Genomic DNA, 27,968 nt, shown 5'->3' with positions numbered 1-27,968 from the left:
TAAAGACCACAGCTGGAGCTGGCTCAAAGCGAGTCACCAGTATAGGGTGGGCTGGATGATGAGTGGTATGGCCACCATCACCTGCTGCCTGTAAAGCAATTTGTTATAGAGTTGTCACTGTAAAATCCATAGCTCGTCCCAGGGTAAAGAAAGCAAGGGTCACATGTAATGAGGATCCCTTTTTGGCTCCAAATCTAGATCCGACTACCAAAGGAGGACAAACAGCTGGGCAGCAGAAAGAGAGCATGCTTAGTGACCGCGCTGCGTAGAATGCACAATGGGCCTTTGTTTGAGAATAAAGGATTTTTGGATTGTATGGGAACGTATTTCATAACGACATCCCAGCTTCCAGATCAGCCTTATTGAAGTGGCTGCCTGAGCTGAAGTATTTTTAGGCAGCTGCATTGTTATTGACCTTTACCTAGATCCAGCACTAACACCCCTGGATTTGCACTGATTAAAATGACCTCTCACACTTCATCTGCACACAGCGGGAACATCGTATCTCTTCTCTGGGCCTATCTCTACCTGTCATATATACTTAAGTGACTCACTGAAGTCTCAGGGACATAAGCTGGAAATGTCCTTGAGGTGGGTCAGATGTTTCCAGACAAACCCGTCTCTGGACTGAGACTGTTGATATGAGCTGAACTACAAACATGCACTCTGGTGGCATTACAGGAGAGGTTCAAGTGCTTGGAACTGAGGGGAGGATATTTTACTCCCCTCTCCCTGCAGCACATGGCATGGAGGCATCTTCATTGACTTATTAATCATTTTCTAACATAGAGAGGCTATTATGGGCATAGGACCAAACATGGGAAAAACTGAACAATATGAGAAATGACAGAGATAACGTGTGCCAAAGGACACCTACGACGCCACATTTATGTTTTAGAACCGTCAATTTAAATAACCAATTTAGGTAAGGCCTTTGACTTAAGTGAAAGATTCAAATTTTCATTTCTGTAAATTCTGCTCACTTGTAAAGTGTCTCTGTGGAAGGGCCAGAAAATTCTTAATTTTGGTTTGAGTATCCTTTCCTCTCTCTTCAGGAAAATATATTTAGGAGCTTTTGCTTTTGTGAAAGAAATTAGCTTAAAATTAAGGCTTGGCACATAGTCTGAGCTGTTATGCCATTAATGCAAAGAAATACTTTCTTATGGATTGAATAGTATGAAACACAAGTTTTTAAAGCAAAGTGATTGTTAGAAATCAACTCCTGTGGAATTGCAGTCATGGTGAAAATAAACCATATCCTTTCTGAAATAACCTAAATTTAGCCTCACATGCACAACACAGATTCCCCAATACCACTATTTATGAAAGAAGGATTACAAGGACTTGAACAGGAAGCAGCACCCTCAAAAGCCCTAAATATATATAAAATAGCTAAAGATTTTGTTTTAATGACAATGGGTTATCTTGTTTTCATTTTCATTAGATCTTTAATAAATCATCTAAACACTGAGCTGAAGAGAAACTGTTTTTGCCTCAAAACTTTCTAGTGTCTGCTGGAACGGTTAAGGTAAAGACAGATTTCATTCCGTGCATCAAAGTAGATCTAACATAACATTTTTGTCACAAGGACAACAAAACAAGTGCTTGGCAGAAAGACCTGCAACTCCTTCATTATTGCTGTCGGTATCTTTAGTGGCTGATCCACTAAAGATCAACTGTCTCTTCGTTCATTTTGGAGAAGCTTCTGGTTTTCTCAATGTTTGTTTTGCCCCGTATTTTCTCAAATTACTGACAACTGCTTTAGCTGTGCGGCGTTATGCATATGGCTGTATATTATTTTTACACTATTTTTCTGATAAACACATTTGTACAATACAATGAGAGGAATAATTAACAACAGCTCTTCATTGCCTGATTTTGATTCTGATAATACATAGGTAGCCCGAAAGACCAAAAGCTAGGAAGGTGAAAAAACAAAACAAAACAGAACAAAAGACAAAAAGAAAACAGAAAGAAAAGACAAAGCTTCATTCGTCAGTATGCTTCAATTTTAGTCCTGTTTTTTTTTTTTTACGAAAATATATGCTTTTGCATTTTTGGTGAAACTGCATTTTTTAAATATAATTTTAAAATCTGGGAACTATTCAATCTGTGGAAGGATGCGTTCACAGATAAAGTTTGTGTTAAAAAACAGAATTTTGTTTGCAAAAGTTCATCACAATGATTTTCAGTTCAAATCAAATTCACAACCGCTCTTTGCAATTTTTGGAGTCAGGCCAGGGCGAGGGAAGAAGTGAGGGGTGGCGCACGGCTGACGCACCAAAGCAGAACGCTGCGCCTCTCTGTGCGCATCTTCTCTCCCGGCTGCTGGTGGAAAGGCGAGCACTGGATCTGTCCCAGTTTCAGATATTCCTCCCACTGGACTGTGTTATTAGTTGAGTCTGTCGATTTTGAGTCCCTCCAACTTCTCCGAACTTCATCCTGAGGCGCAACAGGGGAACTAAACCTAATGTCCCATCTATTGGCGACGGCGCACTGAAGTATCACACATTACCACCAATCTCTAGTGTCAATGAAGGTGGTTACAGATGTGCTGATCCAAACTTCGCTCTGATTATTGTCTTTGGAAAGCTAATGGAGACTGAAACCACTTTTTCCTCGTTGTGAAGTTCTTTTTATCCGCCGATGATGGACGCCGGACAGTCACCGGGGACTTTCACATCCGACTGTACGTCTTTTACCAACACATGAGAAGAAGAAATATGATTTCCCCGATGAAGACCAGGAGCTTATCAGACAACAGCAGTGCGATGGCGATTAGAAATGGGTCAAAGAGGCAACATCGTACCAAGCCCATTTTTATTCTGCTCCTACTCATTTTCACACCCAGAGTTGATTCATCGTGGTGGTGAGTTTGATCTTGAAGCATTATTTTTGAACTTATGTAACTGGACATGTAACATACTAACTTAATGTAGCTGCTGCAAAAAAAATTTGGAGGGATTTTTCTTATGCACATTCCTGTAAATTAAACTAAAAATAAATGAAAGTTGTTTTTTTTTTTTTTTTTTTTTGAGTAATTCAATTTCAAATTAAAACTCTTATGGCACACATATTTTAAATGTTTATTTACATGATCATGGCCTGCAGCTAATACAATCCTAAAATTCAGTTTATCATAAAATTTAAGGACAACAAAGATCAAAGAAAATGTCTGGTCAATCAAGCACAGTGACACTGTGGTCATTATACCAGGAGTTGGAATGTCAGGCAGGGTAGTAAGGTGCCAAGTCCAGGTATTGTCAAATTTCCTTGTAGAGAGCTGCTCAGTGACAAGATCCTGCCAGGACAAGCATGTGTAGACTTGGATTTCCGAATGAAATGCAAAACAATCTTCAATCAGAAAATTGTTTTTTGACCACGGAACAACAGCTTTGTCCTTTTTCTCCTCAGTTCATGTATGGTGCTTTGGATGTTGTTTCAGGTTCAGGAATGGCTTAAGATGAGTGACACAGTTATAGCCTACATCCTGACTCCTGAAACCAGACTTCAGCTGTAGCCCACACCTTGTGAATCTCCCTTGTGGTCTGACATGGCTTTGTTTCACAATCCCCCAGTTGCTTGTCCATCATTCTCTATTACACAATTTTCCTTCCACACAACTTTCCATCAATGTGCTTGGACACAGCCCTCTGTTAACAGTCAGCTTCATTAACAATGACCTTTTGAAGCTTACTCTCCTTGTAGACTGTCTGCTGGATAACTGTCAAGTAAGCAGTCTTCCCCAGGATTATATAGGTTGTATTATGGACATAACATAATATTGTGTCTGTATGGTGTTACGTAAAACCCAAATAATCTAAAATATCATCAAATAAATACTTAATATATGTATATAACTTTGTGTGTGAATTTTCATTGATTAGTTACTAAAACTACTCGAGTTCATCTACTTTATCTATATACTGTATGTGCACTCTCCCATGTCTTTAAAAAATCTTAGTCTTTGCATAGGAACGTCTTGGATGTGTGTTTATGTTATTCTTCTGCATGTCACTGCACAGTGAGATATTCCCTGCAGCAGCGTTCTGAAGATTAATGGTGTGAAGAGAGGTTCCCCTATCCACCTCTCATGCTCACAGTATAGGTGGCAGGTGCAGGCAGTGGTGCATGAGTGAATGCCCCTTGAAGATTTCTCTTATGGATTTTAAATGCCCTCAAAAGAAGAAGAAGAAAAAAATATCCTGGAGAATAAGCAGCAACTTTAATCCAATCTAACCTGAAATCACACCTGCAAGAAAATGAAATCTGATGAGCTCTTAGTTTCCTAATCTCTTTCCTGTTAGATTTGTGTTTTGAATAGTGTTACAGTTAAAAATGCTGAATGATAATGTACAGGTAAAAGAAACTGTTCTATTCTCAGTTCAAGCAAACTGACAGAAAGTGTGTAGCATTTTTAGTCAGTTTCTTCTCTTTTTTTTTTGCCAGTATCTGCTTTCTGTTGTTTTAACAAGTAATTAAGACGATCACCATAAATCTCCCTAAATGAACCGCTCCTCACTTTCTTTTTCTCTGTGTCCTCTTGGAAACTCTCAGGGCTCTGTCTGTACATCACACAATATAAACACAATAAGCATAAGTCGTGCCTCTGTTTTGTTTTATTGCTCTGGCAGATTGTCACGGTCAGAATGGGAAAGGACATCCAAAACAGGAGTGGAAACAGCCTGCTCTGTCTGTTTCTGTTTCAGTGGCCCGGTGACACAAATGGGGCTGCGATTAAGCATCAGGATGATATCCGGAAGGAGAACAGAGCTTAAAGAGGCCAAAACAGGGAGAAAGAGGAGAGGGGTGCCTAGTGCGATCGTATGGTTGATCTGAGCTCTCACTTATACTGCAGGTGGCTGTTGATAAGTGAAGCCCACCAACAATGCCACCATATGATCCGTACTCATGGGCTGCTGAAAAACTCAGGGATAATAAACAGAATTTGTTTTTGTTTTTTGGTGGTTGTTTTTTTGCAGCGTTTTTCCAGTTGGAGTTTCCCACAGCTGCCTGAACATTTAATCGTATCAAACAAGAAACAAACTTAAACAATGAACATTTTTACATTTTTATCTTGACACTCAAATTTGCATGTTCATAATTCAATTTAAACTTTTGCTAAAAATAAAAAATAGCTGTATAAATGAGAAGTGTAAACTCAAACACTAAAGTAAACTGAGAACATAATTAGTGGAACAATCAATAGTTTTTTTCTTCTTCCAAACTCACTTCATCCTGTGAAAGACTTTTGTAGTTAAGTTCATTATCTGCTTGCTAACAGACAGCACCCCTGGTAAAATGTACACAAAAGTCTTGCAGTAATTTGCTAATAATAGCGACTCTGTAGCCGTAGGATATAACTCTTCATTGTTCATCACAGCTTTAGTTGCTTTCTTCTTGTAGTCATTTCCTGATTTATGAAGATACATACATTTGGCTTGCTTGGTATATTTTCTAATCTTTCCCATCTTGAAATGTTGCTAAAACAAGTGAGACATCAGATCATGGAAACAGATGATTAAAAACTTATTCTGACACCAGTGATTCTGTTTAAACAATTATTTCACAATGTTGGAATAATTTTCTCTATTGAATGCATTCAAAGGTTAGAATTTTCGATGTTTTTTGTTCGTTCAGTGTAAGATTGCTCAAATGCAATGAAATATGAATGTATTCTTGTGCCTTTTATGTAGTTTCCCCGGGGTTTCCAAAAATGTGGCAGAGTACAAGTTTAATTGCTAGAAATTAAATCTGTCAGTTGGAGTTTGAACACATTTGACCTGATCAAATTTATTCAAAATGAGACTTTTTTGTTCTTTTTTGGGATAGAAAACTTTGATAACTTTGATATAAACAAATAATATTTCTTAAATATGAGTAATGTGTCCACCAACCATCAGACATTTTAGTGCCTCATAAGTTTGTTAGGCAGATTGCTTTCCATTTGAATTTTACATCATATAAAATATATGAATGGTTTTGTAACCCAACATCCAAACATTGTTTTAGCCAACTCAAAAAATAAAAAATAAAAAATGAAATAGGAGAAAGCAAAAGTTAATCTTGCAGCAACAATCGCAAAGTGACAAGTGTCACTCTGATAAAACACTGCGCTCGCTCGCCCTTCATTCGCATTGTCTGTGACGGCAGGTACATCGGAGCACTGGGAGCTCGGGTGATCTGTGACAACATTCCCGGCCTGGTGAACAAGCAGCGGCAGCTCTGCCAGCGGCACCCGGACCTGATGCAGTCCATTAGCGAGGGGGCCAGCGAGTGGATCAAAGAGTGCCAGCACCAGTTCAGACACCACCGCTGGAACTGCAGCACGCTGGACCGCGACCACACTGTGTTTGGCAGGGTGATGCTGCGAAGTGAGTCTGAGATTTTTCTCTGTGCCTTGCTGCTGTGTGACAGTGGTTGTTTATGTAGATGACGCTTGAGTTCCTTTTCCTCAGAAAAGCCGCATGAGTAAAGAATACACTTTAAATCAACTTTATCCTGAAATACAAACAGAAAGAGAAAGTGTTGTGGGGGTATTTTACCATCTCTGGAATGAAGGAAGATTGGGAAAGTGAATGTTCTCCGAAAACAAGAAGCAGATTGAGAGATCCACACTGGTGATGTATAAACAGTAATAGAAGATGTAAATATTTGGGTAGATGTATCTGGCAGCCAGACAAAGCTTCACTCCCTGACATATCGCCTGTGCTTTGCCTCATTGCGTGAGCAGGAATGAGAACAGGAGGAGGGTGGAACAGCCAGACCAAATAACCCCCAGAATCTCCTCTTGTCTGAAATGAAAACACAGTTCAGAGACCCAGAAATTCACCATCTGTTCTAATTGAAAAAAACAAAACAAAAAACAAAAAACAAAACAAAAAAGAAAAAAGTAAAAGGAAAATTGTTTGGCATGACACTGTAGCCACAACTTTGTCTGGTCCATCTAGAACAAATGGACTGATAATGGCACTCCTACTTAAAATATACAGAGGAAAGGTTCCTGTATTTCAAAACTAAATACTAAGTAATTCAAATCCTAAAATAGAACAAAATGACTGCAGGTGAGTTAGGGTACCAAAAAGGACGTTTAAAAGTCAATCAAAATAAAATTAAAAGTGCAGTCTTTTTCTCTAACACTGACATATATTTCTCCATGCAGGCAGCAGAGAAGCAGCATTTGTTTACGCCATTTCTTCAGCTGGAGTGGTCTACGCCATTACAAGGGCCTGCAGTCAGGGCGAGCTTAAGATCTGCAACTGTGACAGTCTCAAGCGGGGCCAAGCAAGCGACGACAAGGGCTACTTTGACTGGGGGGGCTGTAGCGATAACATCAACTATGGCATCAAATTTGCCAAGGCCTTCGTGGATGCCAGAGAAAAGATGGTGAAGGATGCACGAGCGCTGATGAACCTGCACAACAACCGATGCGGTCGGATGGTGAGCAGCAGCAGTTCTAATTTTAGAATTACAACTTTTGACGCAAGTCAGAGAAGAAATGATGTCTCCTAATTGTTTTTAGAGACAAGTCCAAAACTTAGAGGGACATTTTAAAACTTTGAATATTGGGAAACAATTCAATATATTTTCATAGGCTTCAGGTGAGGCAAGTTTGTTAGTCAATCAAGCAAAGTAACACCCTGGTCATTAAACCACTGCCAAAGGTACCATACCTCTACAGTGGGTGCAGGTGCCAAGTCTTTCTGGAAAATTAAGTCAGCATCTCCATAAAGCTTGTCATCAGAAAAAAAAACAAAAAGCATGAAGTTCCCTAAAATACGCAAGTAGATAGTTGTAACTGTGGACTTCAAAGACAATGGACCAGAACCAGTAGATGATAAAGCACACCAAATCATCATTGTCAGTGAAAACTTTACACTGAACAGCAATGTGGATTCTCCAGACTGTGGGACCTTGATTTCAAAATGAAATTCACCCCTTACGTTTATCTGAAAAGAGGACTTTCAACCACTTAGCAAATGTTCAGTTCTTTTTCTCTTCAGCTCAGCTATGAGACGTCTGATGTATTCTCTAGTTGAGGAGTGGCTTGACATGAGAAATGAGACATCTGTTGCCCATGTCTGTTACCCACAATGCATAAGGTCTGAATGTGCTGACTGCAGCCTCAACCCATTCCTTGTGAAGCTCCGTCTGCAATTATCTTTATTGCTGATGCAGCTTTTTCTTCATAACTCTGTGAACAGCCAGTTTCTTAAGCAATGATTTTTTTGTGGCTTACTCTCCTTGTTGAGGGTGTCAATGACTGTCTCCTGAATATCTGACAGGTTAGCAGTATAACTTACTGACCTAGAATGACATCATTTAGAGTTTTGTTGCTTTGAGTTTATTAGCTGATTAGGTTGTGCCATCATGAATGTCAAATATTGGACTTTTCCACAATATAAAAATTTTATAAGACACCAAATTCTGGAGTTTTCATGATATATAAGTCATAACAAACAAAAATACAAGAAATAAAAGTTTGAAAAAGTTCATTCAATGTGTGATGGATCTACACATTATATGGGTTTCACTTCAGGAAATTAGCATAAAAAACTGGACATGTACCGGTACTTATGTATGAAGATAAGTGAAAGGAACAAAATTATTCCTATTTAAAAGTTAGAGTTGTCAATTGCTTATTTTGTTTAATAGTTGCAAAATTCCTTCACATATACTGTAGTAATTTTTCATAACACATTCCTGATTATGATTGACTATTAAGATGACTAACAATTTTGTCACATGGCTTGATAAAAATAGTTGAAATTATGTCCAAAATCACAAATATATTCCACAACCTAACTTCCTTAATGAGAATGTAGGAAAATACTGTGTGTGTGTGTGTGTGTGTATATATACACACACACACACACACACACACACGCCTGCAGACCAAGAGGAAGATACAAAGTTTGTTGATCTTTTAAGATCCTAAATGTGATCTTGAAAGATCACATTTAGGATATAAATTCAGTTCTAAATAGAGCTAACAGCAGAGCTGATTACACCAGCTGGCAACATCAACAGCTTAACACCCTGTCACCTCTGACCCCTGCTCTAGGCAGTGAAGCGCTTTATGAAGCTGGAGTGCAAGTGTCACGGGGTCAGTGGTTCCTGTTCTCTGAGAACCTGTTGGCTGGCTATGTCTGACTTCAGGCGAACCGGGGACTACCTTCGGAAGAAGTACGACATGGCCATCGAAGTGACGATGAACCAGGATGGGACTGGCTTTATGGTGGCTGACAGGGACTTCCAAGGAACCACCAAGAACGAATTGGTGTATGTGGAGAACTCCCCAGATTACTGTGTCAGGGACCGGATGGCAGGTAAGTGAGTGAGTTTCAATTTATTGCAAGTTGTTTGTGATGTACAATGTTCTGAAAAGATTGGTTCAAAATGGCCAAATTGATTTAAAACAACTGTGATATTAAAGTCTCATACTTTGGGGATCATGAATTTATTTCAGAAATTCAATTCAAAACCTGAAACTCATATATTAATCAGAGTGATATATAAAATGGTAATTGTATTTTATTAATATGGCTTACAGCTTATAAAAACTAAAAAGCTTTATCTGACTGTGGAGACTTTCTCAGAAAATCTGAATATTACAAAAAGCCAATAAAAAAAATTACACTTTTCATGGAAATGTCTAGCCTACTGAAACCATTTAGTGTGCAGTTTATGCATTATACAATGAAATGCAACATCCATCTGGAAAGAGGATGTTGAGGCTTGCAACAGTCTAGTTTCTTTTCTCCTTAGCCCAGGAAAGACACTTGTGAGGTGTTCAGAATGACTATACCCCAAGGAATGTGACATGCGTTGCTCATATTCTAGCTACGTCTGTTTATGCATATTCTTAAAGCACTGACGATCTGAAAAGCCTGAAAAAAAGATTTCCCTGGACCTCTGGTGTTTCTTTTAAACATTGGGGAAAAAAACCAACAAAATCTAGATTTTCTTTGAATCAGTTTTGAAAAATGACAAACAGATGGTGAATCATGCACTACTTTAAAAAAATGGGTAGAAATCCATCCTCTCAAGTCTTGAATTCCTCCACAGTTTAAAGTTCAATAATTTGACCTCTCACATCTCCTTTAATTCCTGATGTTTGCTTTGCCCGGTTGTCAGATCCATCCCCTTCAGCAGACCGTGACGGAGTTCACTGTTAGCAGATTAGATGAGGTTAGCATGCACAGGGGACGTGATGGCACTGATCTTACAAATTCCTCTGCTCCTTCCAGCATTTAGCTTGGTTGCACTTTGACTGAAAGGGACATGCTGTCTTACCTTGTAAAAAAAAAAAAAGTGAACTTAATTGTGGCCCCTGACTTGCCTTACCTATCTTATGCTAAGATTTTCCACTTTAGTATATGACCACAATCTGAAACTATTCTGCCTGGTAGACTGAACCTTCTAGAATAGCGAGGGGAAAAGTGGTATTTTGGTTTGGTACACAAATCATTGCATCAGAATATCTGCTGCCGTTGGCCAACTGGTAGAAATACCAATTTCACCATAAATAAATTGTGAAATCTATGCTGAGGTATGTTACATTTAGTAGTGGTTTTTGATACAGTGATGTTCCATATCTGCATGGTGGCACCGCTTGGAAGTAGCCCAAGCACAGGTTTGTCAGTTGTGTGTATTTATTTTTGTGTCTGTAAAATATACACTGGTCAATCCAGATTTTGATAACTGTACGCTGAATAAGGCTTTTCTTTTTGTTTAAAAGAAAACATTGACGTTTAAGAAACCATCATTCTAATTGTGAAACCACAACGTTATTATTTTATGACACATTTTTGGGTAACACTGTTAAAGCATGTAGCTAATTAAAAAAAAAAAAGTAATGATCAGTGGAAACTATTTAATATAACCTCCTCAAGTTCAAAGTCTCTAAATTATTTGGTCATTATGCCAAATGAGGCATTTATACTCTTCTCATCACTTGACAGGCTCTCTGGGGACAGCTGGCAGAGTGTGCAACAAGTCCTCAAGAGGCACAGATGGCTGTGAGGTCATGTGCTGTGGACGCGGCTACGACACCATGCGCGTCAAACGTGTTACCAAGTGTGAGTGCAAGTTCAAGTGGTGCTGCGCAGTGGAGTGCAAAGATTGTGAGGACCTAGTGGACATTCACACCTGCAAACCGCACAAGAGGCCCGATCGGTTGGACATAAGTTAGCGAAAAGGCAAGGCCAAAAACAGCCACAACAGGCTCAAGAACTTGCTCTAAAGATTTCCTATAAGTGGGATCTTGTGACTGCAAAGGCTTTGCCGTTTGATGCTTTGATCCTTCTCCATGCAAGGACTTCCTAAAACTTGAGAGGAAGACAGAAACTGGAAAAGAAGTCCATTGAACAGTTTACAAAACCATTTATGAGACACTTAACTTTTTGTTATTAAATGGGTGAATATATTATAAAACTATTATATTTAGATCTTTGACACAATGTATTCTTATGTGAAGATGGGAGACATAGCCATAACAACAGAAATACCAGATCTAAAGTAACAGAAAAAAAAAATGCTGCTGACAATGTCTCATTTATAATTGACAATAGACATGCATGTTGTTGTTTTTATTCTAGATACCTGAGAATTGGAAATGTATTTGGTTGGCAAAATAGCTTACATGGGGGCAGTAAAGCAGAAAATTTGATCTTAAAACAAAAGTCATGTTTAGACAGTATTGCCTTTCAGAGACATTATGATTAATTAATTCAGGGTCATATGTTGCCAGAGCCTTATTCAATCCTGAGTAAGAAGTGGGAAGGTGATTTCAGCAAATGGCCAAAAAGTTGGTTTGTTTTTTGTGGGAATTTCTTGTTAACAACTATCAGGGATGTTAAAGACACGAGACTCTGAAAGACTACATTTTTGGCAGAAATTAAGATTTCTTTTTTATTATTATTATTCAGTTTTTAAGACTCGTTTGAGAAAACAATGGTGATCCCGTCTTAGACGGCTTGTGACAAACCTTATGAACTGTCGGTACCTTACAAAGAATGGATTTATCATCAGTGACTATTACAGTTGCAAAGCTGAGTAAGTTTAAACAGTAGAGAATTTGGTGTGTAGTAGTTTTCAACGTTCATGCATTTAAGTCTGCCTTAAATAATGACACAAAAATGTGAAGCAATAGATCCTGGTATTAATAACTCCTGTTCAGGACAGTAGAATAGACTGAAAACGGGTCCATTTCCAAAATTGGAAACAACTTATAGTATTATCATTAATTATATAACTGCTTGCCATTAAACATGTTTTGCAAGTAGCTCCCAACCAACTGAAATGTATCTGATACAGGCAAATTACAAGGGTACTACTGATATAATGTAGCACACACCTTTCACGTTACCTCTATATGTAAACAGAATTCTGAAATAAATAAATTATAATATTTTTATCCATCCAATCATTGTCTTATCTGAGACTGGGTTGCAGATGTAACAGATCAGAAGATGCATACTTCTCCATGGCCACACCCTTCAGCTTATTCTATGAGGCCACAGTCTACTCCCATGACTGAAGGATCACATTTGTGTTCAGATGCATGTACTGCTTTGGGAGTCTCCTTCAGGAGGAGCATGAACTGAGACATCTGAATGTCTCCTTTTTAAGTGAAGAAGTAACAACTAACTGGTTTTCTTCCAGGATTGTTGTGCATTTAGCACCGTCCACCCTCCCTGTAATGAGCTTCCCTGACATGCGTTCCCACAGCATGATCCTGCCAGCTTATTTATGATACTGTTAGTTCTGTAATTTCAACAAAACTCTCAGGTGTCACAATTGTATTTATACTGAGTTCAAACGACACACGGGGGTATACTCTGTTTACTAATTAGCTACCTTATGAAAGACCGTTTCACTGAAATTAGAGGCATCAGATTAAATTGAGCTCAATATAAACAACACTTTTCAGATCTTTCAAGTTGTTGCGTATGAAACTTTTGTAATGCACATTACAATCTTGTCTATGCTTTTAGCCCAGTGCACAAGCACTTAGTCTCATACTGCTCCTTGAGAACTTACAATTTTCAGGAAATGAGCCAAAACATTACAAAAACCATTGTAATGGCTCAAGATCTTAAATATGACAGCCTAACATCTGGTAAAGCAGCAGTGTTAGGCCTTCTCAGACACAAGTCTTTAGAAGGGTTTATGGACCTAAATGAATTTGACAACAAGCTACGAACATTAAAAATGAAGAAATTGTTTCAAGACCACGCAATGCAAACAACAGCCAAGAGAAAGTTCTTTAAACAAAGCCAAATGATACACCAAGTCAAAAGTCAATTACAAGTAAAAGAGTCTGTTTCCAATTTCTTTAGTAGTCTGGGGTGGGTTTGTTTCTCTTAAAGATTAGAAAGGTGAAAGTTGTAAGCAATAACTTCTGACTGATTAAAAACGCTCCTGGGTTTGCACTGATCTGCATTAAAAGTTCAGCTTTTGAGTATGTAAATGAAGACATTTTAAATTTAGATATTTTTTCATTCAGCAAAATTAATTTTATCTGGTGATGAAATTGTTCAGGTTGGACTGAGGCCAGGTTCTTTTGCCCAAGTGAAGCTTTGGTTCAGGAGGAAATAGGGGAAAGGTCTTGAAGTATACCTGACAAGTCTGTATACTTCGTCTGTGACTAGAGTAGTTGTCTTGCGATCAGAAGGTTGTAGGTTAGATTCCAGCTTCCTAATGAAACATGTCGATGTGCCTCTGGGCAAGGCACTTAACCCCAAGCTGCGTATTGGTGTGTGAATGTGACTCTAGTGTAAAGCGCTTTAAGGGGTCACAATGACTGGAAAAGTGTTATACAAGTTCAGTCTATGTACCATTTTAGATGCAATTTACTTTGCAAAGCTCATCTAGAAATATTTGACTGATTTTATACCAAGTCACACTTCTTTTATTACCAAAAAAGACCTCATGGTATCCTTAAGGAAACAAAGCTCCTTTCATACTTTAGCTTTGTGACTGTGGCATTCAGAGGACAAAAATAATGAAGCTTACGGTCTTAATTTATTGTTTAATTGGCTAAATTGTGCCAACAATAAAGGAACAACAGTAAACAGTACTTAAAACAATTTGTGTGGTGCCTTGTTCTCCACCACATGTGATCCCAGTTGAAGTCTGTAAATATAACAGGAGTGGCATCAAAGGAATTCTCCACCAACAAAGTTACATCAAATCAGCATCTCAGTTTAACAACATCTCAGAGCTAAAACTGTCCCAGGGGCACAGAGTGGTTTATGTGGATTTTTTTACTGTCAGAAGAAAGAATTGTCATTCATCCCGAAAAAACCTTTACAACTCAACAATGTTTTCACTGAACCCCATGCATTCAACATACAAATGTGCTCTTTGTTTGGGCTATTCTTGTTATTCAAATTAGGAATTAATTAAAAAAATGTTTCAGCCTGAGCACATCATCTCTAAAGTGACATATTGAGGAGGAAGCATCATGTGGTAGAAGTTTTTTCATCAACAGTGATAGGGCAGCTGATTCCTCTTCAGTATATATATATATATATAAAAAAAAACATCACACATGAGAGGGAAGAAACATTTATTGTAGGTTTTTTGCTGTCAAACCCATCGGAAGGAAATTACAGTTGTGAACACATTCTCCTGTCCTCAGCATGCCTTTGCTTTATTTCAGTAGTACAATATAGATATTTTGTCATCAACTTTTAAAAATCAGCTTGGAATGAAACTGTCATCGGTTACCATACATTTTATAAATTTGTGCACAGGGTTTACCTCGCCTCCCACTCAATGACCACTGGCGATAGGCCCCAGATCCCCACAACTCTGCACACATAAACTGGTGTAGCCAAAGGATGGACAATCAATTTGGAAAGGGCCTACGAAGGATTAGTAAAGCCATTGCAAAGTTTGTCAGTTCGTTAAACCCTTTAACAACAGAATAATTATTAGTTATGTTTATATTTTTAAGGAATCATTTGTAATCAAACTAGATGTGTTCAGTGGCATAGAATACTAACAAAGGCACTTTATTTCAATAATGGTTCTTATGGAAATGCTCTCAAAGTGAAGATTTGTCAGTATAATTTACAACTGGACAAATTAGTTCTGACAATGTGATAATTAAAATCTGAAAATAAGGTCAATGTTTTTTAAGTGAGACTTAATTTAAAAGTCTTTGTGGATGAATAAGTCTTAGGTTTCACCTCTCAGTAATTTAAAGAGTTGTATTTTCAGGAATACATCTATTTTTACATCAGATACTGACTGCTTGACATGTACATTTTTAGCTTAAAAAGAATGGAAGGTGATAAATTATATGGCACATCTAAGAAGATGCATCATATGAGAAATTATATAGTTTCCTTTATGACTTTCTATGGACACAAACCTAATAGGAATTGGACATGCAGATCTTAATCATTTCATTTTAACAGTAGCTTTCTGATGAAAACTAAAAATGCCTGAATTTACTAATACAAACAACATGACAGGATAATTAGTTTAAGTGGCAGTCACCAAATCAGTTCTTGGAAAACCCCTATAAGCTGGAAACATGTTGGAGAGCATCTTAGAAGTGTTATTGCTGTGTTGATACAACCCTGGCCAATATAATCAGTAACAATGCAGCAAGTGGATAGTAATGCTGAAGACAGGAGAGCAAACACTTTTTGTCCAAGAATTTTGAGTGAGATTGGTGTTTATGTGTTTTCATTAAGTGTGTGTGTGTGTGTGTGTACACGTGAATGACTGAGTGAGACAGAGATGAGGTCAAATCCGAGTCAGCTGGTGCCAAAAACTGGACGGCATGAAGTTTTCCATTTTGTCTGCAAAGAAGCCCAGCGGTGCAAAGAGAGTGCTGAAGAACTGAAAGTAAAGGAAAAGCAACACCAAGCCTTAATTCATCGTGCCAAAAGGTTCTCAGATTTTATGTCGAGGTATACCAAAATATACTGGATATATTATGTGTAGATAATCAGGCAAAAACAGCTCTATTTGCAATGACACTAATGGTCAGATTTCAGAACAGATGAAGTGACAACCACATCTTAATCACCCATTTAAATGCATACTTCTTGTTCTGTACTTTTAAATAAATAACGCAACCTGAGTGTTCCTTAACTTTTCTGGTTCTCAAAGAAAAAAAGGCCGAATATGAACACAGTATAGAAGACCTTTTTATCATGTTATAATGTCTTTCCTAAGGTATTGTTTTGACTCATTCATGCATGTTTGAAGAATCCTTGAGTCTCCCGTGGCAACCATTTAGATGTTCCTAAACACCTGCTCACACAATGTGCCGCCTATTTCCACAGATCTCCACCTTGGAGCTTCAGTCAGCAGCTGAGCCTCCACCACACAGAGCACCCCTCCCCAGCGCCTCCCCCACTGACTAGTGGCAGCAGTAATTAGCAAACACCTGGTGAAACTGTGCGTCTGCTGAGCTCCTGAGAACGCTTGCAAAAAGGTATCATGGAAAAGCATTGTTGTGATGACGTGTTGAAGGTAGAGTGTTGGAATGCTCTTAAAGAGACAAAGGCTAATTTCAAGACTTTGGATACACCTATGGTGCAAAATCACATTTCTAATCAAGTTACATACATAGCAGTTGAAGATAACATATTTGCATGATTGTGCTAAAGAATGGAATTATGTGTCTGGAAAATACATAATAACCCCCTTTAATCCAAAATCCATTCTTACTTGTAAAGGGGTCTCTTTATATAAAAGCTGGTTTAGGAATAAAAATGAAAAAAGAGAAAAAAAAAAAAAACTGAGTCCGTAAAAGGCCCTGGAAAAGCCCTGGACATTTTCTAATAAAACTGCAGCGTCTTGAAGAGTTGCTGATGGACGTTGCATTCTTGATTAAGCTACGCAAGTTTGATTGATGCGTTTGACACATCCATAATTTAATTAAAACAGTACATCATCTTGTAAAGCCAATCCAATTTAATAATATGAAATAATTCAACTTATTATGCATGACAGATACCCATAAATAATAAAACCTGCAGACTGTAAATACAACTCTGCAGTCATAGCAGCAGCTTTACTAAAATCTGTTTCTCCTCAGAGGGCAGAGCTAACCTCTGAATTCCTCAGTTTAACGGTTTCATGCTTTCTAACAGAACATTACACAAACCAGGCACCCTGGGTGTTGAGTAAAACTCTGCCCTTGAGTTTTAACGAAACAAAGCAAAGAGCACAAGATGTTCTCTATGGCCTTGTTTCTGTGACGAAAGAAGGTCCAACGAGTCTATGTAGTCAGACGTAATAAACAAATCAACCATAAACTAAAGATTACCCCAGAGTACAGAGTGTGGTTAAAAGCAGTTAACATTTCTGTAAAAATAACTATAATAGGAATCCATTCACTCATTTATAGCCTTTAAAGGTTAGGCTGCCATGAAGCTTATGGTTCTGGCAGACATTGAAGACAGAAGCTGAAAGTGATGTATTTTCAACAAAAAGCCCATAAATTAGCAGAAGATAACTGACTAACTTCTAAATAACTAATTTAAAATATTTAAAATCACTATCAATAGATAGTTCATAATATGTCAGAATTAAGCAGTGACAATACTTACTGCTTTGGCAAAAACACCCATGAGCTCAGGAAACTGATGTGTGAGCATGGCCAGCATGGCAGTGAAAGAGCAAAGGCCTGCTGTGAAGAGTATGAAGAAGGGAAGCTCTTTCTTTGGGTATACAGACACCTCATGAAAAGCTGGAACAAAAATAAAAGAAAAGACACCCAGAACATTGTTATAAAGGGAAGATAATTGTTTTAAATTGCTCAAAAAGGGAGGATAAACCCTTCTAGAGCAGGTTGAAGCTGCTGAAAACATACAGGGGAGCAGTTCTCTATCTGCTGTTTCTGTGCATCCTGGGTAGGGGTAAAATAGGTGACCCTTTTCCAAGGGGTATGGAATTATCCGGAAGGCTGAAATGACAGACACTGGTTATAACAAAGATTTATCCAAGACATTACGAAACTATGTAAAAAATGTGACATAAAAAAAGGACATATTTGATAGAATTAGATCGTGGTAAAGCAAGAATACAAACAGTGATACATACTGCCTTCCCAGGTGCAGTGTAGCAGGTTTAAGGCTCCTTCTGCTCTCTTCCAGTGTTGCAGGTGGAAGAAAGCGTATGCTACTGCCTCACTGTCCCCCCTCTTTAAGATGTGCTCTGGAGGCAGAATCAGGCTCTTCATCTCTAACAAGTACTATAAATGGGGAAATAAAAAATGATGATAATGTTAAATGTTTGTCTTGCATGGCCTCCAATTCGTTTTGGGGTCTCATCACAAGTCAGAGTCATATAACGCTTTGCAAAAAACATTCCCACATTTTGTCTAAAGCACCAATGTACCTTATTTGTATTTTATGAGATAGACCAATAAAAAGTAGTGTCCAAATGTAAAGTGGAACGAAAATTATACATAATTTTCAGAAGTTTTACAAGTAAGGAGCTGAAAAGTGTGGCATATATTTGTATTTGGCCTTTTGTTATGAGTCTTTCTGGGGAAGATCTTTACTATCTTTTTACAAATTAAGACTTAAAACGTAAGAAGTTTTTTTTTTTTTTTTTAACCCCTATAAGTCTGTTTACTAAATCCATCATCTCACTAATTCTAACCATTTTCACAGAGAAAAAAGTATTCCTACATCATGTTGCCACAATCACTATACATAAAAAAAAGACATATGTTTCAAGAAAATGAAAACAAAATTGACATAAAAAGGCAGGAGAAAAATAAAGCAGATGGAAACATTACCTATGTTTTTATGTGAACACAAGAAGTGCATATTTAAACCCAATTGTAAATTAAAGTCGTACAATCTTGTTTTATTTGATGTCGAGTAGTATTGTATCTATTTAAAAAACTTAAAAATTTGAAAATCTTAAATACTTTTAATGCAGTTTCAATAGTTTACTTTTATTGCACTAATAGTTTCTCAGTATTTGACAGAGTCAAATTGTGCAACTCGTCCTGCTAAACTCCCTGCAGACTGAAAATATATTTTCATCAAGTGAGGTATTGGTGAGGTATTTTTGAGAGCGTTGTTTTGCAATTGCACGGAGGGGGAGAGGCTGGGGTGTTCCCAAGCTTTCTGTTGCTATTGTTACAGTTCATTTTATGAATGTCTAACATGCCCAGATCAGCCTTGTATTCTTTACCAACTATAAGTTTGTTCAGTGAATTAGTTTTGACCACCGAGTTGACAACAGCTGACTAAACAGGCAGTCTCCCTGAAATAACAGATAACAAGCTTCTTGAAATACAAGTAAAGGTGTTTTAATGCTTTTCTGGCATATATATTAGTTAAATTATGCAATGTTAAGGAAGTCACTATGAGCTGCACGGTCATGAACCTGCCACTCTATACTTTACGTCTGTGGTGCCAAGTGTAGCAAGGAAGGGAGTCTGCAGAACAAAACCCCTGTGCAAGGCTGGGGGCCCCCTGGGCTGGATTCCCAGGCGGCCAGCATCACAGAGCTCTGGATCTCAGACTGACACTTTGGGAAGGTTGGCCCAGAGTTAATCCTGTCTAATCCCCTCCATGGTCAGAGGCTCAGCCAACCAGCCTGACCACACTGCTTCACCCCTCGCCCCCTGGATCGCAGCCTGTCCAGCCTGACCAAGCTCATCCTCCTCTTTCTACAACTTCTCTTTTCATTTCTCTCAGTTTGACAGTCACACAAGGTATACAACCTCTCATGTTCTCTATGTTGTTTTAGTCTTTCACATGGATTTTGAAAGAATCAATAAGAATGTGTAGCATGCACATAAGACAGTTTTCAAACATTGCTATGATGAAAACTCTTTTTTTTTCGTCTTCATTAAAGCACCGGAAACAAATATGCCCTCCCTCTATTCTACATCTGTTTTGTGTTTCAATGGCAAAAAAAACAAACAAAAAAAAACAAAAAAAAACATAGCTTTAAGTAAAAATGTTCCAGCATTGCCTAGCATTTGACATGGCAAGCATACACAATTTGAATTACAGCAAAGCCAGACTGCCAAAAAACTATTTGGACTTGCCAAAATATTCCATGACATCAGCATAGCAACTATGCTGATGTCATAAATATCATACATGCCATAAAATGCCATAAATATCATGCATACAATCTGGGGAAAAAAATTACCCAAGTACCAAAATTTCACAACAATGTCCCATTTATGACATGACCTCATCCTATGTGAATCTTATGCAGGCATTCAGTCTGCACTGACTGTGCATGTTTCTCTGCATGCTGAACTCTTGAACAGATGTCAACCTGGTCTACATTTTGATTCAATCAACCGATTGAACCTTTTTCCTAAATAATTAGTTGATCATTAAATATGAAAAAACTAAATCAACAAAAATAATCCTTTAAAAAAAAGCATACTTCTGACAGTACTGCAGTTTCTATGCCAGAATACAAGAACTATACCTAGTTCTTGTTCTTGTTCTTGTAGAGGTCCTACAATCCAAAAGGTGAGTTATTTGTGTGTGTTTGTAAGTAAGATTGGGTGAATCTGGCTTAAATTTAAAGCGCTTTGATCAACACGAACAGAAAAGTGTTGCCTTTGCCTATATTAACTCCATATGTCATTTACAAACATAATACACATACTTAAAATATGAGAGATCCCATAACAGCCATTTAATTTTCTGAAACTTTGACCCAAATAGCACATTTTTTTTAATTCCCCAACAAACATGGTAAGACAGGAAATTGTGTTAAGGCTGCTTTTGAAATCTCTTCAATGTGAAAAGTTGTCTTTTATAAAAATCTTTCATCAGAAATGTAGGCTGCATTTATCCATTGACAAAAGGTCAAAAAGCATGAAGAAAACTCCATTTTTAAAAAATCAAACAAAGGTCTATTTTGCATATTTGTGTCCTAAATGACCACTACAAGATACATTTTGAAACCCACAGACAGAAACAACCCTTTAGAGGAAGGAAGGAGAGGTCAGCAAATGAAAAATCTTTCTGTAACATAATCTACTGGAAAAAGTGAAGTAGGTTTTTTTCCCAGCTTTACGTCTTTACCCATACTGAAGTGCTGTTGATAACAAGCGGAGAGTATACAGCAGACACGCAGACCTGCCTCTTCTGTGTTTTAAGATTAACCATTTAGAGAGCCGCTCAGCTGTTCTTCCTCACATGCCATGGCTTTAGACTTGGTGACACCTTAGTCACACACCCCACCACCACCACCCTGTTCTGAGGTCTGGCTCTTTAGACCCAGCCGCCTCTTTGATGAAGGGATTGAGTTTCATGTGTTCTCCTTTTATCCTGGGGCACTCATAAGCCCAGAACATAACCCATAAGCCTCCGTCTGATTTTCTTCTGTGGCTCTTTTTGCCTCTGACATACAAGCAACAATGACATCAGCTTTGTAGTTGCTGTATGATTGATGGGCATGCATTTTTGAAACTTGAAATGAAAAAAAATAAATAAAAAATAAAACTCAACATACAGCTTTAGCCAATTTTACAACAGGAAGGGAAAATACCAGAAACCTTGCAGCATTTGGGTAAATCCGAAACTACATAGCAATATCTATAGCTGCTCCATTTTTGCTGTCAAAATCAAACTTCATGCATCTTTGTTTCAAACTAACTTAATCCTGTTTCTGTGTCTCAATTTACAAACTGAATAGCCCATTTTGGTGGCAACATGAAAAGTCCATATTTCAAGCTCTGACAAGCAATCTAGATCAGGGAACATTGACCAAAATATGGTGTGATGAAAAACTGCTGTTGAAGTAAACTAGCAAAGAAAAAAAAAAAATGGAATTGGATCACCCTGCAAGCTTAAAAATGAATGTGGATTGCCAAACGGGGTTGTAAATGTAAATATAAAGCAGATCAAGGTAGCAGGGACATGTAGTTGGCTCTGCAACCATTTACAAAACTGTCGAATTTCCGAAATACCAGTTCATACATTGGCTAAATGGAATCAGGAGACAGATGGAAAAAAGAAATGAAGATTAATAGAAGACGACAAGAAGAGGAGGAGAACAAAATAGAAACAGACAAAGGAGAACTTGAGGCAAGATAGAAAACCTGAGAAGGAAAAGGGAAAGCAGCTGTGTGCGAGGACTACAGCATTTAGCCAGACACTGAATTGTATGTGGATAAAGATTACGTGTGTGGACTTTTTACTGGCTTTGACAAGCCTGAACAAGCTCAAATAATAAAGCTTTGAATAATATTCTCCTCACACTCATCATATATAAACCACCTTACCCTTAATGAATTTATTCATTTAAAAACATCTAGTTAGGTCACCAAGTTGATTCTAACCACCAGACGTGTCAACAGTCACAACTACAGATGAGCTCTTGGCCAATTTTCTAATATTTTAGGATAATCTTTAAGGTCAATGTCAGTTTCTTTTTAAGAAATATAATCCAAAAAGATATAATAAAATTAAAAACATTTGTTTCTAGTAATCCTACCATTAGTTGTAATTTATTATAGTAGTTGTATAGACTATGCTATACCTTATCAATGAGAACGCAATTATTTAAAAAGGTAAGATTGCTATGGTGCTTATTAAAAATTAGCATCATTAGGTTTACTAAAACAGCTGTCTTAATGTTCCAGGTCTCTTTAGAAAGGCTGTAAACTCATTTATTTTGTCTCATTGTAAAATCATAAGCACCGTTTGACACCTGGTTACATAAATTCACACTTGTAAATCAGTATGTTTATTACTGATGTGTAATTTATTAAATTTATTTACATTTTGGCATGAGTTTTTCCAAGACTCATTGATTTTTAAATCCATTTCAAATTAGTTTTCTAGATGTGACTAATGTGTGATTAGAGTGTTTTGGATCAGAAACTGAGAGGAGACTACATGTCAGACAGAATAGTTGCAAGGCATCTTTTGTAGCTCAAGAGATGAGAACATTTCTACAAAGGGCAGAGTTACAGGTGCACTCATCCATCAGACGTTGCAGACAGCTCAAAACAACCTGCCCCCACTTTTCAGTGTTTGCATTTTCATACCATACACTGTTATATGAGAGGGAGGGAGCCCTGAGCATGTAGGACAATTCTGGGTCAAAAAGTAAACGTTGAACACTCCAATATATCGTGATGAAAAGTGTGCTCAGTTTTGGATGAAGATGGGGTAAGGGAAGATAAGATGATAAGAAAGCAAAATGAGGGTGTGTGTTGAGAGGAGAGATGGTGATTCCCACAATCTCTCCTCATCTTCTTATGATATGTTTTAAACGGAACACTTAAAAAAAGAAAACCATGTACAGTTTCAAAGCACTGTTAAGCAAGCATGAAATAATAAAAAAAGAAGAACAGATATATCAGAGAGTTCAACAAGGCTAGTCTGAACTGAGAATATGCTGAGATTTTGGGTACAATGACCCACACTGACATCTGCTGGTGAGTCAGCAGTATGTCAACACTTTTATCTGCAAACACAGTGTTCTTGATTGCTTCACTTATTGTTCCATCTGATGATTAAAAAAAATAAACATTATTATTGAAAATTTTTCAGGTATTTCAAATTATAAAACTGTCAGGGGGTACTTCTTTTTATTTAGGGTTTATGAGTAGGATGAGTTACTAAAATATTAAATCCAGCCCATTATTTTATAGTTAAATATCACATATTACATTGATGTAAAGCTTTCATGAGGTCCAGCTTATACTTATTACTGACCTTTGGCACGTGTGGATTGAACTCAACAGCTCTGTGTATCGCCTCCACAGCATTCATCTCTGCTGTGCTCAGCCCTCGTCTAGATGCTGCTTCTGGAGAAAACCTGAAAAAAAGTCACAGACAGTGGGTTTAAATCACATGATTTACAAGATTAGCAACTACTTAGTTAAGACAAATAGGAACATACTTATCTGAAACTGCCCGTGCTTTCAGCAGTGCAGATGTGTAGCAGATAGTGGCAGATTTTGGCAAACTAATATCTAAAATAAAAGCAGAAATAGTTTTGTGGATGTTGTTCAATTATTGCGGCATCAGAGCTACTTTCTACGACTAGTTGCAAAATATTCAACATTCCGTTTAGTCTTACCATCATATTTTGCGAGGACTGCTTGGACATCAGCGTATGCCTGAAGCTCCAATAGTGCCTCCAAGAGATTTTCGTGTATATTTAGCATTCCCAACAATGGGAACTCTTTCATTAACTGAAATTAGATTTTAAATCACATTAGCACTACATATTCTGAAATTTATTTTGTGTGTGTGCGCGTGTGTGTATGTATGTGTGTATATATATATATGTTTTTTTTGAGAGAAACTCACATCTCTCATCATTTTTACTGCTTCTTTAATCCGGCCCAGTTTGCGTGCACACATCGCCAGTCTGCGTTTAATGTAAACCAGTAGATTGATATCTTTCCCAGCTGTAGGTCGCAAAGAAGACATATGCAGTATTAAAGACGTGTTAAAAAATGCGGAACATAAATAGGATTAAAATATGCATCCAGTAAACAGAACGAATATAGAAGAAGCTGCTAATTAGCAGAGGTCAAAGCTACAGCAAAACATAATTGCACAGTTCTTTACAGAAATAATGAACCAACTGCAGACTGAAGTCAATACTTTACACATTTGAGATCTGGTGTTGTAAAAGAGCATGCAGAATTTTACATTGCACTTAACTACATCCATTACCATAGACAATTAGTTTGCAGAGTATATTCACCAACTTTGGGGACTTGCATTTTAATTGATCAGCTTTTGGATTTCAGGAATCACTGTTCAGTCGCGCCCATCCTTACCAAAACTCAGTGCTTTTCTAAAGAGGCGTTCAGCTTCTGTGATGGTTGTGGCTTCCTCTTCTGCTAGAAGCACATATGCAGCAGCACATCTGCACATGCAAACATGCACAAAAATGAACAAAAAAACACCCAAAATATCTTTTTTGAATTTGACAACTGGAAACTACTGTTTTTTGCAAATGTACCCAATGTAAAATGGCATAATTTATAAGAAGGGGAAAAAAAACATATTCAAGACGATTCATCAGGTATTCAAACAAACACGTATGACACATCTGTGTGTCTTACAACAACCTTGTACTGTTATTAGTGATAGGTTATCACCAATCAAGTGATTACAATGTACACATTTTCTCTTCAATAGCTTTGACAGGTGATTCACAGGTCAAATACTAATGTAAATCCCTAAAAACTATGGATTTATGTTGTGATTTTTGAAGTTTCAGTAGCATGATCTGGGACATGATTGGCAGCTGTGTAAAAGTAGAACTTACTCATGGTTCATTTCTATGGCCTGGTAAGCAGCTCTGATCCTGGCCTGAGGATTTCTCTCTCTCCATGCCTTCTGCATCACTATGGAGATATAACGAGCTAAGGTTTATTCACATGACCTCTAAGACCTGCTTTAGAATTATTATTCTTTATAATTTGAGCAGAGAGCGTTATTTAACAGTGAGTTGGAAGTAACATCTAACAAACCTGCATCCTCTGGCCTTAACTGTTGAGTATCTCCAGTGAAAAAGGTCTGATGATCTTGAGCAGAAAGGTTCATATCATAGTAGGTTAAAGGTTCCTTCCCTGTCACCCAAGTGTACCTGTAGTACATACATATTTCACCAGAAACTTACTAAAATAAGTACAATCTCTCACTCATAAATAATATATCTAATAAAGTGTGGTTTCGGCCATGAATTATAATTTTTAAATGATCTTCAAACAGCAGCTAGTTATTGTCATACATACCTGTTGTATTCTGCTCCTCTGAAAAGGTTTAAAGGATTCCTCCAGACCTTGCAATCTATCAAAAGCAGGACAACTTGTCAGCACATGCAGTATTAAGACTCCTACTGCTTTTAAATACACCAAGCTCAAATATACTTACCAGAAACACTGGGTCTGGAATCTGCCGCTCCATTAACTGATGAGAAGAGACCAGTTGACGAGCTGCTCTCCACCCCACCCAGCAGAGGACGCAGGTGGCTCACAGACACTTGCTCGATAAATGACGTGCCATATTTGCGAAAATACCACCACTCAAAAATCTGTTCCAAATAATAAAAAAAAACAACATTGAAGAGAAACAAATAAAAAGCAATACTTATTATATTTGTATGCCATTATAAACGCTAACATTAGAGAGAATGCCAATAATTCTAAAACTTAATGCAAAACAATCAATAAAAATACTCATGTTTAAATAAATTCAAAAAGCACAAATAGAAGGTGGTAGATGAGGGGTTAAAGAGAAATAGCAATGCACCAAAATATGTGAAAAGAAATTGAACATTTGTGAGTCGTTATGTTGATCCGAAAACAAAACTTTTTCCCCAAACTTTTGGCTTTTCTTAAATAGAGCAATACAATTAGAAAATGTTTTAAAAAAGAATATTGACAAGTGTTTAAAGAGTTAAATTCAGACAGAATAAAAATACTTTTACAATTGTTTTGACTAACTGAAACTAACCTAGAACTTTCATTAAGGGATCGTATTTTGAAATTGGAATTCCATTACAGACATGCATCCACAGTAGTTATTAGAAGTCTTGGTTAAGTTAAAAAAAATAAATAAATAAATCATACAAATTTAAGTGTGGTTCTGTAGATGTGCAGACACTCCTATAACTGGATATTTGGCTTAGTTCATAATTAACCATCACATTCAACACCTGTTGGAGTGCATAAATTTGCCACCATTTAAAGTGCTTATGATCAACCCTAAATAAAGTTGACCTGCTCGTTTTGGCTTTTCTTGATACTTTCTTAAGTTGCATTTTAAAGTCAAAGTCAAGGTCCACTGACAGCTCCCAAAGCACCATATGGGTCAATTTGCCAAAAGTGTCATTGATAAGATATGCACAAAATTATTTACAAGCCATTAGCACTTTCCACCTGACAAAGGAAGGTGGGAAGACAGTGTGTTCCAGAAAAAAAAAAAAAAAAAAAGTCTTAATCTCTTTAACAGGGTTGTTTCAACTTTTTATAACCACTAAAGATGTGCAGAACAAAAGCCCTTAGGATGGCGATGGTGTATCCTTCAGTGAGTGAAAAGTTAGTACCGAGATAGCATAAATAAAAATCTTTAATAATCGAGTTGGAAACTTACAAGAATAAGTCCAGAGATAAGGGAAGAGGTTCCAGTGAGAGCCACGTAGAATTTAGGAGTGAGAGTGTTCAGAAACACTGAAGCTGAAATACAAACAAGAAGTAGAGCAGTCAGATTTGTGCAACCTAAACCACATAAATGTGCTGTTCCGTGCCGTTTCTCATTATGACAATAAGTGAAAGTTCAAACATAACTACTTTTTTGCATTTATATGACAATAAAATATCCGCTGTCGCATTTGACGCTATTTAGCTAATTTAACCGACTAATGTAAAGAGCATAATTCTAAAATAATAAAATATTCATTAAGAACGGTAAAAATGTTAAATATCACATGATATAATGTCACTAAACAGACAAATTCCGCACAAAAGACCATCTTTGTTCGTGTACTCACCACACAAACAACGAGCTGTCAAAATAACGGCTGCTGAGATAAAAGCTACAAACCCGAAGGCTAACAGCAGCTAGCATCAAACTGCAATAATTTACCTGAAGTAAGAGTTTCCTGCAGTTTCAGCGGACTCCACACGACATATACCATAATCAGCACCATGCCAAACCAAACGAAGCATACGTAAGTCCATGACCAGGAGAGCCAAGACTTCAATTTCTCTAAAAATCCGAGAGATGGGGGATTACTGCCAATGGTGTCCTCCATGTTTCTCCGGATGTCTGTAAACAGTGGCGTCACGTGACCATCGGAGTCAAACTGCTTTTATTTTGTAGCTGCAAAATCAATTTCCGGAAATAAAATAAAATTCTGTAAACACTTTCAAGTCAATGCCTCTTGTTGTGTGACGAATTTAATTGAACAAGTTAAAGGGCCATCCAGAAGTTTTGATACATCATGATGGTCATGAATGTTATTAC

General features: G+C 37.4%; 2 protein-coding genes across 2 annotated transcripts; one reads left to right on the top strand and one right to left on the bottom strand.

Moving 5' to 3' along the window:
• Positions 1-2,228: 2,228 nt before the first annotated feature.
• Positions 2,229-12,427, top strand: wnt2ba (wingless-type MMTV integration site family, member 2Ba). The gene is made up of 5 exons (XM_007548197.2): positions 2,229-2,869; positions 6,154-6,374; positions 7,163-7,440; positions 9,065-9,329; positions 10,965-12,427. Exons 1-5 carry the CDS (start codon positions 2,709-2,711, stop codon positions 11,192-11,194), a joined length of 1,155 nt encoding a protein of 384 aa, XP_007548259.1. The 5' UTR covers positions 2,229-2,708; the 3' UTR covers positions 11,195-12,427.
• A 2,132-nt stretch (positions 12,428-14,559) lies between these two features.
• Positions 14,560-27,793, bottom strand: LOC103135447 (suppressor of tumorigenicity 7 protein-like). Its single transcript, XM_007548186.2, has 15 exons — positions 27,588-27,793; positions 27,096-27,178; positions 25,875-26,034; positions 25,736-25,790; positions 25,472-25,587; positions 25,267-25,345; positions 24,773-24,861; positions 24,294-24,394; positions 24,061-24,175; positions 23,881-23,953; positions 23,694-23,796; positions 18,076-18,226; positions 17,846-17,938; positions 17,583-17,722; positions 14,560-15,861 (listed from the first exon to the last, which is right to left on the bottom strand). The coding sequence occupies exons 1-15, from the start codon at positions 27,754-27,756 to the stop codon at positions 15,766-15,768; spliced, it is 1,623 nt and encodes a 540-aa protein (XP_007548248.1). The 5' UTR covers positions 27,757-27,793; the 3' UTR covers positions 14,560-15,765.
• Positions 27,794-27,968: the final 175 nt, after the last annotated feature.

This window comes from Poecilia formosa, unplaced genomic scaffold, assembly GCF_000485575.1.
Source record: "Poecilia formosa unplaced genomic scaffold, Poecilia_formosa-5.1.2 Scaffold2, whole genome shotgun sequence".
Taxonomy (NCBI): domain Eukaryota; kingdom Metazoa; phylum Chordata; class Actinopteri; order Cyprinodontiformes; family Poeciliidae; genus Poecilia; species Poecilia formosa.
The sequence above is the reverse complement of the archived record's forward strand: the minus strand, read 5'-3'. Positions and strand labels throughout refer to the sequence as shown.

What these genes read in the sequence shown, in the direction of transcription:
- LOC103135447 (XM_007548186.2), bottom strand. Translation starts at nt 27,756, where the DNA reads ATGGAGGACACCATTGGCAGTAATCCCCCATCTCTCGGATTTTTAGAG. An exon ending in TTCCAGACCCAGTGTTTCTG is followed by an intron (nt 25,791 to 25,874) that starts GTAAGTATATTT and finishes TGCTTTTGATAG; the next exon opens with ATTGCAAGGTCTGGAGGAAT. An exon ending in TGGGTGTTTTTGCCAAAGCA is followed by an intron (nt 15,862 to 17,582) that starts GTAAGTATTGTC and finishes CTTTACTTTCAG; the next exon opens with TTCTTCAGCACTCTCTTTGC.
- wnt2ba (XM_007548197.2), top strand. Translation starts at nt 2,709, where the DNA reads ATGAGAAGAAGAAATATGATTTCCCCGATGAAGACCAGGAGCTTATCA. An exon ending in TGGCAGGGTGATGCTGCGAA is followed by an intron (nt 6,375 to 7,162) that starts GTGAGTCTGAGA and finishes TTCTCCATGCAG; the next exon opens with GCAGCAGAGAAGCAGCATTT. An exon ending in ACAACCGATGCGGTCGGATG is followed by an intron (nt 7,441 to 9,064) that starts GTGAGCAGCAGC and finishes CCCCTGCTCTAG; the next exon opens with GCAGTGAAGCGCTTTATGAA.